General features: G+C 34.0%; 3 protein-coding genes across 3 annotated transcripts; all 3 read left to right on the top strand.

The window, feature by feature from the left end:
• Positions 1–2006: 2006 nt before the first annotated feature.
• LOC132309290 (TMV resistance protein N-like) lies at positions 2007–3840 on the top strand. The gene is made up of 2 exons (XM_059807609.1): positions 2007–2225; positions 3550–3840. The coding sequence occupies exons 1-2, from the start codon at positions 2007–2009 to the stop codon at positions 3838–3840; spliced, it is 510 nt and encodes a 169-aa protein (XP_059663592.1).
• Positions 3841–4346: 506 nt separating this feature from the next.
• Positions 4347–10709, top strand: LOC132309289 (disease resistance protein Roq1-like). The gene is made up of 5 exons (XM_059807608.1): positions 4347–4368; positions 4542–5461; positions 5607–5840; positions 10530–10556; positions 10605–10709. Exons 1-5 carry the CDS (start codon positions 4347–4349, stop codon positions 10707–10709), a joined length of 1308 nt encoding a protein of 435 aa, XP_059663591.1.
• A 5529-nt stretch (positions 10710–16238) lies between these two features.
• Positions 16239–18608, top strand: LOC132309288 (disease resistance-like protein CSA1). Its single transcript, XM_059807607.1, has 3 exons — positions 16239–16324; positions 16383–16872; positions 16979–18608. The coding sequence occupies exons 1-3, from the start codon at positions 16239–16241 to the stop codon at positions 17183–17185; spliced, it is 783 nt and encodes a 260-aa protein (XP_059663590.1). The 3' UTR covers positions 17186–18608.
• The last annotated feature ends 1376 nt before the right edge of the window (positions 18609–19984 follow it).

Below are 19984 nucleotides of genomic sequence, written 5' to 3'. Positions count from 1 at the left end.
TTTCTTATTGTTAACCCCTCATGCAAAGTGGAAGAATTGCATACATCAATACACAGTGAAAGATTGGTTCAAATTAGTGTTGACATATTGGTTCAAAGATTGGCTTTACTTCATGTCTTATTTGACAAAACAAAATTCCATCTCTGAATATGTCACAGTCGCATGCAAAGTGGTGATGAAATTGGTTAGATTTTACAGACATGATGATATATAACAAATGTTAGTTAGTAAAGGTACATATGGTTCATTACAAGAAGGCAATTTCTTTCTTTTTAAACTATTTTATTTTTAATAATAAATAAAAGAAAAAAATTAACGAGTAGTAGCCTAACGGTATAGCTCCATTGGAAGATTAGGAATTCAAGTCTTAGAAAAGATAAGTGTATGAATACCAACTAAAAAAAAACCTTCAAACAATAATAAGAGTATGAGTTATCGTCACTTTCAAAGTAGTGACGACAACATTTCTCATTACTTTAGTAATTCACGCCTATGTAATTATCGATGTGAATGCAATGGTGGAAGGAATCAAAACTTTACAACTTTGTGGTCTGCTTTTTCCTTTTTATTTATAAAGCCAAAGGAAATTTACTAAACATTGGCTAGTGGCCAACACAAAAGCCATAGGAAATTGCCTAAAGCATACCACACCAATAATGACGGGTGTGAACCACCAAAGCAATGAGAAATGTGGTCATCACTACTTTGAAAGTGGTGATTATTGTCTAAAGTTGAGGACCAACACAAAAGTGATTATTTCTTTAATTTATTTATAAAAATAAATTTTTTATAAATTGTCATAGCAAATGAGCAGGTAATGTGACCAATACAAAAGCCGTAAATGGTGGAAATATATGATTACTTTTTCTTTTCTTAATTTCCATACGATGACTTTAAACCCTTCAAACTCTCTATCATCTTTATAATTTGAGGATTTACCACTAAATTTTATTGTGGAAAATCACAAATAAATTCTTCAATCTGAATTCTCATCCCTCACATTAGTTAGAAATTGTTAGGAAATCGTGTAATGGGTATTTATTTCATATTCTGCGTGTCTTTCCATTTGCTATACTACACTTATAGTGAAATAATTATGAAAAAAAGTATGTGCTCAAATAAGTTTAAATATAATTAAATCTTTAATTAAATAAAAATTTAAAAATTCGACATAACAACTATGACTCTAGACTATGCATGTGCAAAGATTTGAATACGCATAAGTAAAATATACGTGTGTGACTATGCATGTGCAAAGATTTGAGTAAGCAAAGGTAGAATATACGCGCGCGTGTCTGTATGTGCGCACGCGCGCGCTCAAATAAGTGTGTGTGTGTGTGCGCGGTCAAATAAGTGTGTGTTTGCAGCTCAAATAAGTTTAAATATAATTAAATCTTTAATTATATAAAAATTTAAAAATTCGACATAACAACTATGACTCTGAACTATGCATGTGCATGACTTTGGGAAAAATATAAAGTTATAGTCTTTTTAACACAAGAAAACACAACTTAATTATTTTAAAAATTTTGGTTCACCACAGAAAGTGTCGCTAAACAGTGTGACAAATGTCCTGGTGAAGATTTGAGGGAGCATAGGTAAGTACTTACATTAAGTAAATGAGGAAGTGAAAAACGCGTAGTGAAAAAAGGTCGACCATGTGATGAACGGTCAAACCTTCTCAACAGAAACACCCCATATGACCAAACACCTAAAGTGCTTAAACAGCATTTGCATTCAATTATTGTCACAGACAGTGCCAAACTCAATTATTGTCACTGACAGTGCCAAACAAATGATAGGAAGGTTCATGCAAAGTCACAACATAAGCAAATTGATCATCTTTTTGTATAGTGCCAGGAAATTGCTAAGATTTGAACAGCCATCTAACTTAATGGCTAAGATGTTTTTTTGAATAGCATCTGTAGAATATATGCACACTGTTGTTGCTCTCCAAATAAATCTCTAGCTCCCAGTAACTTGTCTCATAATTAAGCTAGGTTCCCATGGCTTCTTCTTCTTCTTCTTCTTCTTCTTCTTCATCATCATCGCTGCGTGGATCTGAATATGATGTTTTCTTAAGTTTTAGAGGGAAAGACACTCGCAAAACCTTTGTAGATCATCTCTACACAGCTCTGGTTGATAGAGGAATTAGGACCTTCAAAGATGACGAAAGGCTTGAGAGAGTGTTGGCATCAAAAACTGGCAGCCATCTCAGCGATGACGTGGACCAATGAGAAATTGACAAGTGTTTATTATGTCTTAAGGGAAGTCGGCCAATAGAGAGACAAAAGGAGAAAATCTAGGCAAATATATTTCAGCCACTTTGTTGATAAGGTTGTTGCAAAATATATTTGTAGAGCTTTGAATCAATTCAAATATGTCATCAATTCAAAAGAGAAGACTTAAGAGATTTAGTTACAATAAATAACTAAATCCCAATGAAGTAGGAATTTCAACAAGAAAGGAATAGCCGTATAAGTTCAAAAGTTACAAATGGCCATTAGGCCATTTAAGGGAATGAAACGGGCTGCTAAACTTAAGGAGAGGAGTTGCTAAAAATTAGCAACTTTTCAACCACTTTCTAGCAACGTTTTAGCAATATCTCGGCAACTTACATGTGATTAAATCGAGGAAGGTTGTTTTTACAGAGATTTCCTACTGAAACAAAACAAGAAAGGAAGCGGAATAACAATAGGATTTGACTGAGTTCAAATTGTGAAGAGAAAGAATCAAAGAAGGAGAGATTTTCTAGTAATAACTTAGGAAAATAAGTTAAGATAGAACTTCTATAAATAGAAGTATTGTATTCCATTCTAGGAGGTCCAGCACCACCACAAAACATGCATTTCAACTAAAAATGTTTTCAATTGACTCTACTTCATTTTCCTATCAATTTCTTTATTTCAATTTAATGGCAATTGATTAAATCCTCGTCAACTATTTCGATTCAGCCATTTACTTTCTTTCAATTTCAATTATGCCAATTTTAATTACGCAATTTTAGTTAGGCTTTCAATTCAATGGCAATTGATTAAATTCTTGCCATTGAATCGTAGTGACAATTGATTAAATTCTTGTCATTACTTGGCTGATGGCAATTGATTAAATCCTTTCTATCACGTTTCAGTGGCGATCGATTAAATTCTTGCCATTGTGTTTGGCTGGTGGCGATTGATTAAGTTCTCGCCATCACGTTCGGCCGGCGATCGATTAAGTTCTTGCCACCTGTCTTCACTCGGCCATTCCATCCATTCAAACATTCATCAGCCGTTGCATTTCTTTAGACACTCTAAAAAGTCCTTGCTACAAACAAGGCATAAAAGAACCTTGCTGGGAGTTCTTACTAGTCTCTCTCCCATACAATCGCCTGAGAGTCAGCCATCGGAAAAAGGGATAGGCTGGTGTTCAATTACAAATTTTGGATATTTTGTACAAATACTCTGGCACGCCCGCGAAGAGTCCATCGACCGGCGTAGGGAACAAAAACCGTGCGAACAGAAAGGAAAATCTATTTCTTCAGATCTCATGAAGAATATTAATGAATAGAGAATTGTTGTGATCGTTTTCTCCAAAAACTATGCGACTTCGTCATGGTGCTTGGAAGAACTGGTGGAGATCCTTGAGTGCAAGAGGACCAAGGGACGGATAGTTTTGCCTATCTTCTACGACGTGAAAGCATCGCAAGTTCGGCACCAGGAGGGGAGTTTTGTGCAAGCATTTAGACAGCATGAAGAAAATTACAAGGAGGACATGGAAAGTGTGAAGAGATGGAGGGACGCTTTGAAGGAAGCAGCAAATCTAAGCGGCTTGGATTTACAAGATAAAGCTAATGGGTAATATATATATACACACACACACACACACACACACACACATATATATATATATATATATGTATATATGTTCTGCTTCTATATATGATCAGTTATTACTAGCTTAGTTCAATATGTATATATACATTATTTTATTGGTTTGTGACAAAGAGCAGCAACAACTTTATAGATTTTTAACAATACAGTCTCATATCTTAATTGACTTCCCTTTATCTGGTGGCAAACTTCATATTTAAGCAGTGCATATGTTCTGTTACTAACATGATGACACTCTTATGATAAGTGTCTTATTTACATTTGTTAGTATTCAATAGAAGTCACCATATTCAAATGTCATTTTATTTCTATCAAATGGGTTGTTACTTCTTAGAAGTATTCTTTTCAACTCTAATTTTTTTTTGGGGGGCTTTATATAATTTATAATGACTAAATACTTATTTCAACCTTTATATATTTCTCTCGATCTGTTTTTCCTTTCTTTTTTTTTTCCTTCTGAAGTCTTTGATTTTAATGTACTGTGTCTACTTAACAGGTATGAGGCTAAGTTTATCAAAATTATTTTTCAAGACATTTCAGAAAAATTGCAGCCTAAACCATTTAGAGTTGCTAAGCACTAAGTGGGTATCGATGTACGCGTGGACAAAATCATTACATTGCTAGACCAAGATCAACTCTTTGTTGGAATTTGTGGAATTGGAGGAGCAGGTAAGACCACCGTTGCCAAAGCGGTTTTCAACAGTAAATCAAAAGATTTTGAAGGAAGTTGTTTTCTTGAAAAAGTGAGACAAGAGTCAGCAAAGGATGATGGTATAGCTAAACTACAAACCAAGCTTCTTAGGCAGACCCTAAGGGATCAAACTATAACAATATCAGATCCTGATAGGGGAATCAATGAGATAAAGGTTAGACTTGGTAATATAAGGCTTCTTTTAGTAGTTGATGATGTAAACGACCAAAATATATTGCAGTACTTAGTTGAAAAGGAATGGTTTTGTTGTGGTAGTAGGATCATCCTAACAACTAGAGATACACAATTGTTGGAAAAGTATGATGTTACAACATATGATCTTGAGTTATTAAATGACAGTGAAGCGCTAGAACTTTTCAGTTTGCATGCATTCAACCGGGAAAAGCCTGAAGATGATTATGAGAAACTTTCACACCGTGCAAAAGATTATGCCAAGGGCCTTTCACTTGCTCTCCAAGTGTTGGGTTCTCTTTTGCACAAAAGAGGAAAACAATTCTGGTCATGTATATTGGATAAGTTGAAGACCAGACCTCCCAAAGAAATCAAGGAAAATGTTTATGGTGTTTTAAAGATTAGTTATGATTGCCTTAATGAGGAAGAGATGGATATTTTTCTTGATATCGCGTGTTTCTTCAATGGATGCCATAAGAACCATGTCATGAATGTTTCTAAGTTGCCTGAATCTGACGTGGTCAACGGAATACAAATTCTTAGTGAGAGGTCCCTCATTAATATATCAGAAGGCAATGTGGTGTTAATGCATGACTTGATACAAGAAATGGGCCGAGGAATTGTTCGTCAAGAATTTAAAGAACCTGGAGAACGCAGCAGGCTGTGGTCTTTTGATGACATCCGTCATGTATTCGCTGAAAATATGGTACGTGTTAAAGACATATATGTTACTTTCTTTCCACGTGCAAGATTTGCAAACAAAGAAAGTTTCTTGTATTGTATTTTACTTGTAGTCTTCTTTGAAGTAGTAGTATAATTATAGTTAGGTTTTTATTTCTCTTGGTTAATAGGTGACAGAAAAAATCGAAGCTATTATGCTACCCAAGAATGGATTATCTTTAGAGGGAGAGTTGCATGTAAGAGCTGATGCATTCGCAAAGATGAGGAAGCTACGAATACTCAAAATCAATGGTGTGCGGCTTGATGGGTGCCTTACGGATCTTTCAAATGAGTTAAGGTATATTGAGTGGGATGGCTATTCCCAAGAATATTTGCCATACAATTTTCATCCAGAAAGACATGTGGTACTCCATTTACCTAATAGCCTGATCAAACGGACTTGCCCGAATTTAAAAGTAAGATAATTAATTTACTCACGCCGTTTCCCTTTCTATTAAAATTTTCTCTTTCAAATAAAATAATCTTCTCCACCCAATTGAAGCTAACTTTTTATATATATATATATATATATATATATATATATATATTATATTTTTTCACAGTTTCCAAAGATGTTAAAAGTCCTTAATCTCATTAACTGCCCAAATCTGGTAAATCCTAATTTTCCAGAGTTCCCCTTTCTGGAGGAATTGAATCTTAAGAGTTGTGACAATTTGGTTGAGGTTGAATTTGAGGTAATGCTATTATTTAAGGTGCATTATGCTTCTGTTTGCAAATTATTTTATCAAGTTGCTTGAAAATGATTTATATCACAAGTTTTTTTTTTTTTTTTTTTTTTTTTTTTTTTTCAAACAGTATTTATATCACAAGTTTGTTTGCAAATAAATGTTACAATGAAAAAATTGTCAAGAACATCTCCAGATTCATGGGGCACACTTAAAAGAATGTCCATGCAAATAATAATTATGATAACTATTATCATAATTATAATTAAATACATGAGCCTTAGGTTCATCACAGAAATTTTTCATAATAAAAAATAAAAACCAGATTAATTAACAAATTAAAATGGCGTTATAGATTTAAATTAGATACTATGTCAATTCATTAATTAAGACGGTTCTTTGTATGAGTTGATTTGGTTTCATTGATCAACAGTTCACTTCTAGTTCCAAAAGTAGTCACCATTTAGATGTCAAAAAATAAAAAATAAAAAAATTCTATTGAACCTTAATGCTTGCATATATATATATATATACTTATTTTGATTTGATAACTTTTGTTATCGAAGGCTTACATTAAATATGTTACTACCTGTTAGATTAGAAACTAGGAATGCTATCTCAAATGGAAAATTGAGAAATATTTTATCTACATCATAGAAATTATGTTTATATAAGGCTTGATTTAGGTCAACCTATTATTTTTGGATTTTATTTTAGGATGAGCTCAATTCGTGAAGCTGGCCAATGCAAATTGTTTTTGTAAAATCCAGAGTGGTTCAGTTTAGGATGTTTTTTGTAATACCCCCTAATTTAGGAACACGGGTTGATCAAGTCCGCGCACAAAATCAGGGGATATCAAACCAATTAAAGTATTTATACAAGTACGGATTACAAAATGAAATAAAGAATAAAATAAAACGCTGAAGAAATCCAATTAATAGTAAATCCATTAATAACTTCCAAATGGTTACAACTCGGGAATCCCGTAACTCAAGGACCCCTTAACCAAAAGTTACTATTTAGAATTTCAACCAAATAAGTACTAATATCAACTGAAACAAAACTAATATCCTACTTTTAAGTAAATAGAAGGAATGGATAAGTCCTCCAGCTGCGGATCCTCAACCTTGAGACTTGACCTTCTACAACCTGAAAAATAAATCGCGGGTTAAACCCTACGAGCAAGTTCTCTCTACCAAGCCTCTGAAAACCAATAAACAGATCATCTTTACCAAAACCATCCCTAATTAAGCTTTAACTTTAATATACGATGCTACAAATATATATAAATACTTATATATATAGTGTAAGAATCCTACCAGTTAATAGGGCATTAAATTGTCAAAACCACTCACCAATAATTAATTATCAGACATACCTAGACCAAGCCCCCCCTTTTATAATATTCTCATAAAGTAAACCCCACTCACCTTAACTCCATCCTAAACAGTAATTTAGTCATCTAAACATATAGCAATTTAAATATGCACCAGCAAATCAACCATGCCTTTTCTAAATATATTTATTTATATATTAGCAATTCAACCATGCTTCCTTCCGTATATTAACTTTTGCAATTAATTAGCAATTCAACCATGCTTTCCATATATGAAATTTATTCATAACCAATAAGGCAGTATACAAAGCCTTTGGCAACTCATCCATGCCTACAATTCAACCATGTATTAACTTTAAACTTATAGACTTCACATGCATATAATAAGCATGTCCTTAATTTAATAACCGTATATCTATTACGATTTTAAATCAACCATACCATCCACGAATCAAGTCATACCAAACAAGATTTATAATATTTAATAATCTTAAATAATATATATACACATATATTTTATAATATATATATATGTGTGTATCATACATTCCATACCAATCGTTGACTATTTAAAATCATATCTACATATATATATACATATATACACCTCCTTTCATTGCAAAAATATTTAATTAAGTGTATTTATACCACTAAATGCTACTAGGTATCTTAGTAACACTCTGAGGCTCTCAGAACATCAAGAACACACCCTCTAATGATTAATTTTAACCCTAACACGCTTAAGATAAATACTGGAAATTCACCGGAGTCTAAAGCAACTTTCCAGGACCTCACACGCATCCCCACGCGCCTCCACGCGCCACCACATACCCCTAGACTACTCCCACGCGCCTTCACGCGCTTCCCCTTACCGGCAGGCGCGTCCACGCGCCTGCACGCGCCCTCACGTGCCTGAGCCATTCTCGGCGCGTGTGTGGCTTGTTCCTATTGGCCAGCCTTCTGCGTTCTAGTGTATTTGCTTGCACTGGATCATTTTCCTGTTGACTGGACCACATCTATGGTCCAGATTTAATGCGCACACAAATTTTATACAACCGCAACACACTGAATCATCCTACACCCATTATCTTCATCTAACGGCCCAACCTAGCGAGTGCAACCGTTTCTCATGTAATCATCCACATTGGATTATTCTCTTGTTATCAGGACCAAATGATGGTCCTGATTTGGGCGCACAAGAAAGACTGTGTGTTGCGCCGCACCAAATCTAACCCCTTTTTGTGCATGCGCCGATTTGTATGTTGCCAGTATATATAAATATATATATATATATATATATATATATATAACCAAAAATTATACATAATAGTGTATATATTTTACCAACAATTTTATCAAAGGGAAAAAAAAAACTAAAACAAATAATATGAATCATATGTATAAAATATCCAGAAAATTTCATAAGCACTCAAATACTATATGTAATATTTTAAGGCCAACATTAACATATATAATAATTTAACCACCATATAATATAACTAATCATGCTACCCATCATTAAATCAACCTTTAAAAATTTCAGAAATTAAAATTAGAAAATCCTAATAGCACATACATGTATATAAAAGATTAAAGCTACATATATGCCAACAATAAATGTGATCCCAATAATCTGATTACTAATTTATTTTGATTCCACAAAATAAAATAAAACTATAATTTTGATAATGAAGGTGATAGGCTTATAAGCCCTAAGAGGAGAAGTAGAAAAGAACTTGCCTTTTCTTTTCCAAATCCGGTCTCCTCTTACGTTCTTTGATCCGGCCTCCTCTTCGTTAGCCCTTCTTCTTCTCTCTTTAATTCTCTTATTTTTCTAACGTGGAAAAACTCCTAACCCTAAAGTCTTATGTGTCATTTATACACATCCAAAAACCTACATCCTTTTCCTATTAGGATTATTATCATATAAAATAAATAATATTTATCTTTTAAATAATATATATACATACATATATTTTAATATAAATATAAATATAAATATATATATATATATATATATATATATATATATATATTACCTTCCATATATAACCATTAGTATAAATAGATTATATATACCTATATATATCAATATATAATTATATTGACATATATATCCCTCCTCATGATTTAACAATGAATTAATATACACATGTAATTATATAGGTATAATTATGCAAAGATAATTATTAAATATCCTCCCAACCACAGGCCTTTACCAATTAACCCAACAAGGCTTCCTTCAAGCCCAATACCACATCCGTTGGTCCAACTTCCTTTAATCCCAATCCAAATAACTTAAATACCTAAAATAATGAAATTAAATTTAATAGCTACCAATAATTAACAATAAAGTTACACCAACATAAAATCACGCAAATCAAATAAACACTTCACTAACTAGCATTCCACAAATCAAACACCATATAAATTTAACAAATAAAATTACAAAATATATAATTTAATTAAAACAATACAATTTACCTACGCACTTAATTAAATAAAACAAATCACAACTATCAAGCACCTAATTAAATAAAACAAATCACTTAAAAATAATAATAATGTTAATATAATATAAATTAATTTAATTAATAAATCCTTTTTAAAATATCGGGGTATTACATTCTTCCCCCCTAATAAAAGGAATTTCGTCCTCAGAATTCACGAATCCATAAAATGAAATTTTAATTATTTGTCCCAAACTTTCATTTTCCCTTATTCCACTGTTTGCCATGTAAGATATTTAATATGTAAATATCTATAATAAAATGCCTACAATTGTGTAAATTACTTAAACACTTAGTGGTGTAATATACTAACAGTCAATGATTTGTATATATATGTATAAATATATATCACCATCATAAGCCAAAACCATCCAGATACTAATGAACATGATGCACTTATATCTACTAAGTCATTTCTACATCTACCTTGAAATAAAAAAAACATACCTCAATTCTTCTAAGGTACCCATGCATTGCAAGGTGTGGCATTGTACACCATACCCTGATGCAACTGCTGTATAGGCTGTCCCTGCGGTGGCGGTGGTGCTGGTAAGGCCGGAAATGTCTGAGCCTACACACGTGGAATCTGTGGAGTAGGTAATGGTTGCCACTGTCCCTGTTGCCCATGCTGTTTCTGAGCCAACCCAGGACACCGTTTGGCTGAATGCCCATAATCTCCACACTTATAGCAATGACCCCTAAATATACTTGACTGCCCCTCCTGGTGATTACCCTGTAGCTGTCCCAGTCCAGTCTGAGGTGCTCCAGTCTGCTGAGTGGAAACTCCCTCTCTCTGAACTTCTGAATTACCCTTATGCTTCTTCCAAGGCTGCTGGCCCTGGAATCTGCCCTTGTCATTCTATCGGTTCCCATTATCATTCACTTTCGCAGCTGGCTGATTAGCAAAGTCTTTGCCACCCCGCTTCTCAGCCCTAGTCTGTCTGAAATCCTCATTCAGCTGATAAAGCTGCAAAGCTGCGTCCACCACTTGAGCATAAGTAGTGTAGGCTGGACTACTAGTAATAGCTCTCTTGATAGACCACATTAGTCCCTTGACAAAACTGTTGCGCTTCTTCTCCTCTGTATCCACCTCCTCCGGTGCAAAGAGAGATAAGCGTGTGAACTGCTGTTCATACTCCGCCACTGTCATGTTCCCTTGCTGCAGATTAAGAAACTCAGTCTTTATGGCTGCCCTAACTGCATAAGGGAAATACTTTTCTTCAAAGCGTGCACTGAACTCATCATAAGTCAATGCCATCCTCTCCTCTATGGTGGTAACTGACTCCCACCACTGCAGTGCATCCCCAACAAGCTTGAAGGTAGCAAGCATCTGCTTCTGAACCTCCGTGCACTGAACCAAGCGAAGATGTCGCTCAATGTCCTGTTTCCACTGGTGAGCTGCTCTCGCATCCGTGGAGCCCGTGAACTCAGGTGGACTCCCTTTTGTGAAAGAACTCCTGGCCTTCTCCCAAGTATCAGTCTGAACAACCGGTGCTGGTAACGGTGCCGGCTGTACCTGAGGCTGATTCCGAAGTACAGCTGCTACCCCAGCTTCTATAGCCCGAGCAATGAGGTCATTGATGTGAGGAGGATACTCTGGATCCCTGCCCTGAGCCGGAGCCTGAACTTCCTCTTGCTCCTCCTGAAGCTGACCCTCATCCTGAAACCCAAGTCGTTGCTGCTCTTCCTCCATTTGCTGACGTTGCAGGTGTTCTTGCTGCCTACGTGCAGCTCTCCTCTGTCGACGGTTCAGATTCTGTCCTCTTCCAGTATTAACCATGCTGTTAACATAGAACGACAGACATCAGTACGATTTTAACGGACCGTAAAGGAATACAATGTATCCTAAACTTAAGCTCTAAAGAAACGAGTACACAAAGCGGAATTCACATAACGAAAGACACCCTAGGGACACTTGAACCTGGAGTGCTCTGATACCAACTGTAATACCCCCTAATTTCGGAACACGGGTTAATCAAGTCCGCGCACAAAATCAGGGGATATCAAACCAATTAAAGTATTTAAACAAGCACGGATTACAAAATGAAATAAAGAATAAAATAAAACGCTGAAGAAATCCAATTAATAGTAAATCCATTAATAACTTCCAAATGGTTACAACTCGGGAATCCCGTAACTCAAGGACCCCTTAACCAAAAGTTACTATTTAGAATTTCAACCAAATAAGTACTAATATCAACTGAAACAAAACTAATATCCTACTTTTAAGTAAATAGAAGGAATGGATAAGTCCTCCAGCTGCGGATCCTCAACCTTAAGACTTGACCTTCTACAACCTGAAAAATAAATCGCGGGTTAAACCATACGAGCAAGTTCTCTCTACCAAACCTCTGAAAACCAATAAACAGATCATCTTTACCAAAACCATCCCTAATTAAGCTTTAACTTTAATATACGATGCTACAAATATATATAAATACTTATATATATAGTGCAAGAATCCTACCAGTTAATAGGGCATTAAATTGTCAAAACCACTCACCAATAATTAATTATCAGACATACCTAGACCAAGCCCCCCCTTTTATAATTTTCTCATAAAGTAAACCCCACTCACCTTAACTCCATCCTAAACAGTAATTTAGTCATCTAAACATATAGCAATTTAAATATGCACCGGCAAATCAACCATGCCTTTTATAAATATATTTATTTATATATTAGCAATTCAGCCATGCTTCCTTCCGTATATTTACTTTTGCAATTAATTAGCAATTCAACCATGCTTCCCATATATGAAATTTATTCATAACCAATAAGGCAGTATATCAAAGCCTTTGGCAACTCATCCATGCCTACAATTCAACCATGTACTAACTTTAAACTTATAGACTTCACATGCATATAATAAGCATGTCCTTAATTTAATAACCGTGTATCTATTACGATTTTAAATCAACCATACCATCCACGAATCAAGTCATACCAAACAAGATTTATAATATTTAATAATCTTAAATAATATATATACATTTATAATATATATATATGTGTGTATCATACATTCCATACCAATCATTGACTATTTAAAATCATATCTACATATATATATACATATATACACCTCCTTTCATTGCAAAAATATTTAATTAAGTGTATTTATACCACTAAATGCTACTAGGTATCTTAGTAACACTCTGAGGCTCTCAGAACATCAAGAACACACCCTCTAATGATTAATTTTAACCCTAACACGCTTAAGATAAATACTGGAAATTCACCGGAGTCTCAAGCAACTTTCCAGGACCTCACACGCATCCCCACGCGCCTCCACGCGCAACCACATACCCCTAGACTACTCCCACGCGCCTTCACGCGCTTCCCCTTACCGGCAGGCGCGTCCACGCGCCTGCACGCGCCCTCACGCGCCTGAGCCACTCTCGGCGCATGTGTGGCTTGTTCCTATTGGCCAGCCTTCTGCGTTCTAGTGTATTTGCTTGCACTGGATCATTTTCCTGTTGACTGGACCACATCTATGGTCCAGATTTAATGCGCACACAAATTTTATACAACCGCAACACACTGAATCATCCTACACCCATTATCTTCATCTAACGGCCCAACCTAGCGAGTGCAACCGTTTCTCATGTAATCATCCACATTGGATTATTCTCTTGTTATCAGGACCAAATGATGGTCCTGATTTGGGCGCACAAGAAAGACTGTGTGTTGCGCCGCACCAAATCCAACCCCTTTTTGTGCATGCGCCGATTTGTATGTTGCCAGTATATATAAATATATATATATATATATATATATATATATATATATATATATATATAACCAAAAATTATACATAATAGTGTATATATTTTACCAACAATTTTATCAAAGGGAAAAAAAAACTAAAACAAATAATACGAATCATATGTATAAAATATCCAGAAAATTTCCGAAGCACTCAAATACTATATGTAATATTTTAAGGCCAACATTAACATATATAATAATTTAACCACCATATAATATAACTAATCATGCTACCCATCATTAAATCAACCTTTAAAAATTTCAGAAATTAAAATTAGAAAATCCTAATAGCACATACATGTATATAAAGGATTAAAGCTACATATATGCCAACAATAAATGTGATCCCAATAATCTGATTACTAATTTATTTTGATTGCACAAAATAAAATAAAACTATAATTTTGATAATGAAGGTGATAGGCTTATGAGCCCTATGAGGAGAAGTAGAAAAGAACTTTCCTTTTCTTTTCCAAATCCGGTCTCCTCTTACGTTCTTTGATCCGGCCTACTCTTCGTTAACCCTTCTTCTTCTCTCTTTAATTCTCTTATTTTTCTAACGTGGAAAAACTCCTAACCCTAAAGTCTTATGTGTCTATTTATACACATCCAAAAACCTACATCCTTTTCCCATTAGGATTATTATCATATAAAATAAATAATATTTATCTTTTAAATAATATATATACATACATATATTTTAATATATATATATATATATATATATATATATATATATATATATATATATTACCTTCCATATATAACCATTAGTATAAATAGATTATATATACCTATATATATCAATATATAATTATATTGACATATATGTCCCTCCTCATGATTTAATAATGAATTAATATACACATGTAATTATATAGGTATAATTATGCAAAGATAATTATTAAATATCCTCCCAACCACGGGCCTTTACCAATTAACCCAACAAGGCTTCCTTCAAGCCCAATACCACATCCGTTGGTCCAACTTCCTTTAATCCCAATCCAAATAACTTAAATACCTAAAATAATGAAATTAAATTTAATAGCTACCAATAATTAACAATAAAGTTACACCAACATAAAATCACGCAAATCAAATAAACACTTCACTAACTAGCATTCCAAAAATCAAACACCATATAAATTTAACAAATAAAATTACAAAATATATAATTTAATTAAAACAATACAATTTACCTACGCACTTAATTAAATAAAACAAATCACAACTATCAAGCACCTAATTAAATAAAACAAATCACTTAAAAATAATAATAATAATAATATAATATAAATTAATTTAATTAATAAATCCTTTTTAAAATATCGGGGTATTACATTTTTGGGTTACTGATTTCAATTTATTCTTAAACAGTTATGATTAGTTTGGTTCTTTAATTTTACCTTCTATACCAAATCAAACTAAAGTGTACATCTTTATAATTTAGCATGTAAAAAACAAAAAATGAATTTCTTACTGACTACCTATGTTTGGGTCAAATCGGTAATAGAAAAGAAGGCGAAATTTATTGGTCATTTGATTAGAAGGAAAGTAATTTAGTCATATTCAGCTAACTTCCCATAAAATTTTCACACAAAAAAAGGGAAATAATTTCTTCATTTCTTGAGAACATTTAATGACGTTACAATATTGTACTTTATTTTCTTTCAAGTTTCATGTATTTTAAACTATGAAATGGTATTTTTTTTTTCTAATTTTCTTTAAAAAAAATTATATACTAATAAAATGCACATTAGAAAATTTATATTCTTTTCATTTACTCACTTCCTCTTACTTTTTACTTTCACCTCTTGCATTTCATTTAACTATACCCAAGTGAATGCAAATTGAAATAAACTAATTGAACAAATGGTATTGATCTAGTCATTGAATAATTTCAGTAACTTTCTCTTTTCTGAGTCTTTTTATTTTTCTCAAGTCTATTTTTTATTTTCTGATGTGAGAGATAGAAAATGAAAAATGAAAACTAAAGGAAACGGGAAACTACATGTAGTTGTCTTGTGTTTTCTATCTCTATTTTCTAATGAGATGAGAAGATTAGAAGTTAATGGTGAGGTTGTTACTTTAAATACATTTCCCCTCCCGTTGGATAATTATATTTGAGTTGATTGTAGTTGATTTCTCTTATGTTTTAATCGTTTGATTTAGCAGTTTCAAAAAAAGTTAAGTTACGTCGGTCTCCACTACTGCAAAAATTTGAAAAAAACTTCTAATTTGTCAAGGTTGCCATGTCTGAAGATATTGGATTTTGAAGGTTGTACAAGTCTAGTTGAGGTTCATCCGTCTATTGAATTTCATAAGAGGCTTATTTGGTTGAGTTTCGAAAAATGTAAAAATTTGAAGAATTTCGTCACAAGAATTAATTTAAAATCTCTTAAAACTCTTTATCTGATTGGGTGCTTAAAACTCGAGAAGTGTCCAGAGTTCCATAGGGATATGATATGTTTAGAGCTTGTTCGGTTTACTGGGACTGCAATAAAAGAATTACCTCCATCAGTTGGACATCTCGAAGGGCTTGACAAGTTATATCTGTGGAATTGCAAAATGCTTGGTAGTTTGGACAATATCGGTGAAATGAAGTTTAAGAATACTTTGGTTGAGTGATAGTGTAATAAAAAAGTTACCATCATCCATTGCACAGTTGAGTATTCTAGAATTACGTTGGTGTTACTGCAATTTAGATGAAGAATCCATTGTCAATCTTCCTCACTCGTTGTGGATATTAGATCTAAGGGGGAATGACTTTGTTAGCCTACGGTCAAGCTTCTCTCAACTTACAGACCTTTATCAACTTGTTTTGGCCGATTACGCAAGGCTCCACACATTGGAGTCACTTCCATCATCCATAGGATGTCTTGATTTGCGTGGTTGCTCAAGCCTCCAAACATTGACAGTTCCAGAATTTACAACACAAGTTTTGGCACAAGGTTGCGCATCACTAGAAGGGTATTCCATTGGATGCAATTTCAATTTGACAGAGTGCCACACAATAGTTGAGAATCATGGGAATGGGAATGGGAACAAAAAGCCAAATATATACTATTCACAAGGTGAAGATTTTATGGCAGAGGTATGTATTTGTCATTTTGTTGTGTGTATACGTCATGTATGGTTTTTATGTCTGTTAATATATTTCAAAATTAACCAGCCCCTCATATATGGTTTTTATGGTACAGAGAAGATACGTTGGGGTCTCTTTTTTTCCAGGATGCGAGATTCCAAGTTGGTTCAGCCATATAAAATATGAGAGTAACGGTGTGGACATGACTGGGGTGTGTTTGAGGATCTGTACCAATTCTTTACGTTTCCTCAAAGGAGCATTGTTATCGGAATCAATCAAAATCAAAAACCCATCAATGACGGTGATGAGAATCAGAATATAATTTATATCGGCATCAACGGTAAATGTATAGTTGGATATCTTATAGATGATTGGATCAACAGAATCACGTCAGATTACATTATACTTTTGCATAAACTCAATATGGGATGGATGTGCGATTCTGATGGGTGGTGTTACATTAAGGTTTCAATTAACGGATCCTATCGTGCTAGAGGACCATTGAAGGTGAAAAAGTGGAGTATTCATCCAATCATGGACGCGCAATATTACTTGGTATGTCATTGGAAAATTTTAAAATATATATTTTTTGTAATCACTAATTTTATAGAGGACCGTTTATTAACTAAAAATTTTAAAACTTGTTATCTAATCCAAACACATATTTGAGATTTGGTCTGTTTCCTTAGTTGTTAATTCATATTCAAATGCCTTTTTTTCCTTTCATTTCCTTGAATATCGGCTTATAATCTTAATTTTCTCTTACTAATCTTAAATTTATTATTACTGACAGTTATTTTTTTTTTTTGGTATCGTGTGATTCTGTTGTGGGGGCTGAAAAAGTGGGTTTACAGCTTCCAACTATACTACCCAGTCTCGGTAACAACAAATACAAGGATAAAGGAAAAGATTGGATTTTGGTTTCTGTTGACCCTTTTTTGAGGTTAACAGATAAAAATTAAAAATTAAAAATTCCCTTATATGCAGGAACTGGATCTTATTTTGAGTAATTATGAAATAACTATTTAAAATTATATTCACAAACTTGTTTTTGCTACCTGTTATCTTATTTCTATCCTCCTTTGATTTTAATGCTTAATCCATTTATGCATGAACTTGAACTTCTCTACCCATATGCATGGCTTTGAAAATGACACGTTACCATATCAAACTTCACAAATTTGAACCAGAGTCTAAAGAATATTGTTTATGCATTTCACACAAGATTCAGTTGGTTTAGTGACATTAGATAATCAGATTTCTTTGCTATACACGAACACATCAATGGGCCAAGTATAGAAATGCTTCATAGCTAGCTCAACAACGGCACCATTAGCTTTCGAGGTAGGTTTCTCTATATATGTGTATGTATATATATCTTGTCTCTGTGTTTGTGTGCATCACCCAAATCTTTGTAACATTGAAGAATGTTCTTTTTCTTCCTTGCTTTGGTTTTTTCTATTGCAGACAGACATCCATAGAAGTATTGTGAAAAGTAGGAAAGCACGAAGGGCTTATTTAACTTGGTATAAGACTGAGAAAAATGTAAAAAGAATGATGCTAGCTTTCTATTCGGTTAATTTTTTCAACTATATTCCCGTCTCTTCTACCTGTTTTTTGTTTATAACAATATTACAAGTTTATATTAGTTGAATTCTGTCTGATTAATTTAGAAACTCTACAATGGCATAGGATGAATTGTTCATTGAAGTGAGAATTATTTTGTTTCATAGAATATGATTATTTGTGGCTTATTCTTGCTTCCTAGTGCTATATATGAACGATTCTGGTCATTACTGAGACGGCTCGGAAGGGCAGATTGAATATAAAGATTTTTAATATTATTTGCACAAGGTAATTACTTTAAAAATTCAAACCTGCATTTTCATGCTTGATAGTAGCACAAGGAAATTTAAGTCGCAAGGTATAAGTTCGCAGGTTGAATTTATGTTTTTTTAGCATTTTGGAGGATTTAAATTTGACAGTTACAGAGATAGACCTGTTAAGAGTATGGGTTAATCACTTGCAAAATCAATGACAAAAAATATACACCACCAGACACAATTTCTAATTGACAATAAATATACACCACCGGACAATTTCTAATTGTATATTAGTTTTATTTTAGTGTCTGAATAAGAACAATACACTAAAAGAAAATAACAATAATGCAAGCAAGAGATTGAGGTTTCAATATATATCCTTTATTGAAGGTCTTTGTCTCTATTTATACAAGTTTTGGTGAAAGAATTAGGGTTGGACTCGCGTTGCTTGCCCCCACTAATCATCCTTAGGTGATAGTTTCCTTCTACAATTCTTCCATATAAGATTTCTCCTATAATTGCTCCTATAATTGCAATTTGTGTGATTGATGGATGAACCCAAACAGATGGACCTCCTTCATGGCTATCTTCGGATTCGGCTGAAGCCATAGAATTGGGCTATCTTGCTGATTGGGCCAAAAGATTAAATCCTTTCGTACTTCGTTGGGGCCCAATGGAAATGCCATAACAAATTGACTGGATGACATGGCCAGTTATAATTGGACCAGGAAATTTTCCCCCTCACACGTTGCCCTCAATTCATTCCTAAATTGAGTAACGATACCCATTTAGAAGGGAACTGAATATGTACAGTTGCTGTTAGTGTAGAAGACGGTTCGGTTAGTGGCTTTTGGCATTCTGCCTCAAATCCTTCTAAGCCTTGCCTCCATCATTGCCTTCTCTTCGATGCTCGGACTTCTGTCTCTCTCATGTCAGTTTGTGCTCTTCTACGTAATTCTTTACTATGAGTTCTAAATCTGCCCGTGATCAAGTAGAGAGTACGGATTCTGAGACCAAACCTTCGGTGTCTCCCGTTCTCATTAAATCTCCTCCTCCAAAAATCCCTAACCCCCATGACATTTTCCGATGACTCCGCTTCGGGTCTGAGGAAGTATTTACTAAGGCTAAGAGGGATGTGATTCTGTCTCTCCGTTGCCTTAGAGAGAACCATGTTTTCGAGAAGCTTGAGATTCCTAAGGGGGTGGAGATAGAACAAGACCCTTTTGGTCTCATAGGACCAGAGATTAGAGAGAACCATGTTTTCGAGACCGACTTGAATCGAACGGCAGATTTCAGCG

This window comes from Cornus florida, unplaced genomic scaffold (assembly GCF_030987335.1).
Source record: "Cornus florida cultivar Cherokee Brave unplaced genomic scaffold, ASM3098733v1 CherokeeBrave_3.0.0_Hap2_Chr05, whole genome shotgun sequence".
Classification (NCBI taxonomy): Eukaryota; Viridiplantae; Streptophyta; class Magnoliopsida; order Cornales; family Cornaceae; genus Cornus; species Cornus florida.
The sequence above is the reverse complement of the archived record's forward strand: the minus strand, read 5'-3'. Positions and strand labels throughout refer to the sequence as shown.

Bases quoted from the DNA above. Each gene is read 5' to 3' on its own strand.
- LOC132309290 (XM_059807609.1), top strand. From the start codon at position 2,007: ATGGCTTCTTCTTCTTCTTCTTCTTCTTCTTCTTCATCATCATCGCTG. The intron at 2,226-3,549 runs GTGGACCAATGA...ATTAATGAATAG, and splicing joins GCAGCCATCTCAGCGATGAC to AGAATTGTTGTGATCGTTTT.
- LOC132309289 (XM_059807608.1), top strand. From the start codon at position 4,347: ATGTACTGTGTCTACTTAACAG. The intron at 4,369-4,541 runs GTATGAGGCTAA...TTGGAGGAGCAG, and splicing joins GTACTGTGTCTACTTAACAG to GTAAGACCACCGTTGCCAAA. The intron at 10,557-10,604 runs GTAAGGCCGGAA...TCTGTGGAGTAG, and splicing joins CTGCGGTGGCGGTGGTGCTG to GTAATGGTTGCCACTGTCCC.
- LOC132309288 (XM_059807607.1), top strand. From the start codon at position 16,239: ATGATATGTTTAGAGCTTGTTCGGTTTACTGGGACTGCAATAAAAGAA. The intron at 16,325-16,382 runs GTTATATCTGTG...GGTGAAATGAAG, and splicing joins CATCTCGAAGGGCTTGACAA to TTTAAGAATACTTTGGTTGA. The intron at 16,873-16,978 runs GTATGTATTTGT...TTTATGGTACAG, and splicing joins GTGAAGATTTTATGGCAGAG to AGAAGATACGTTGGGGTCTC.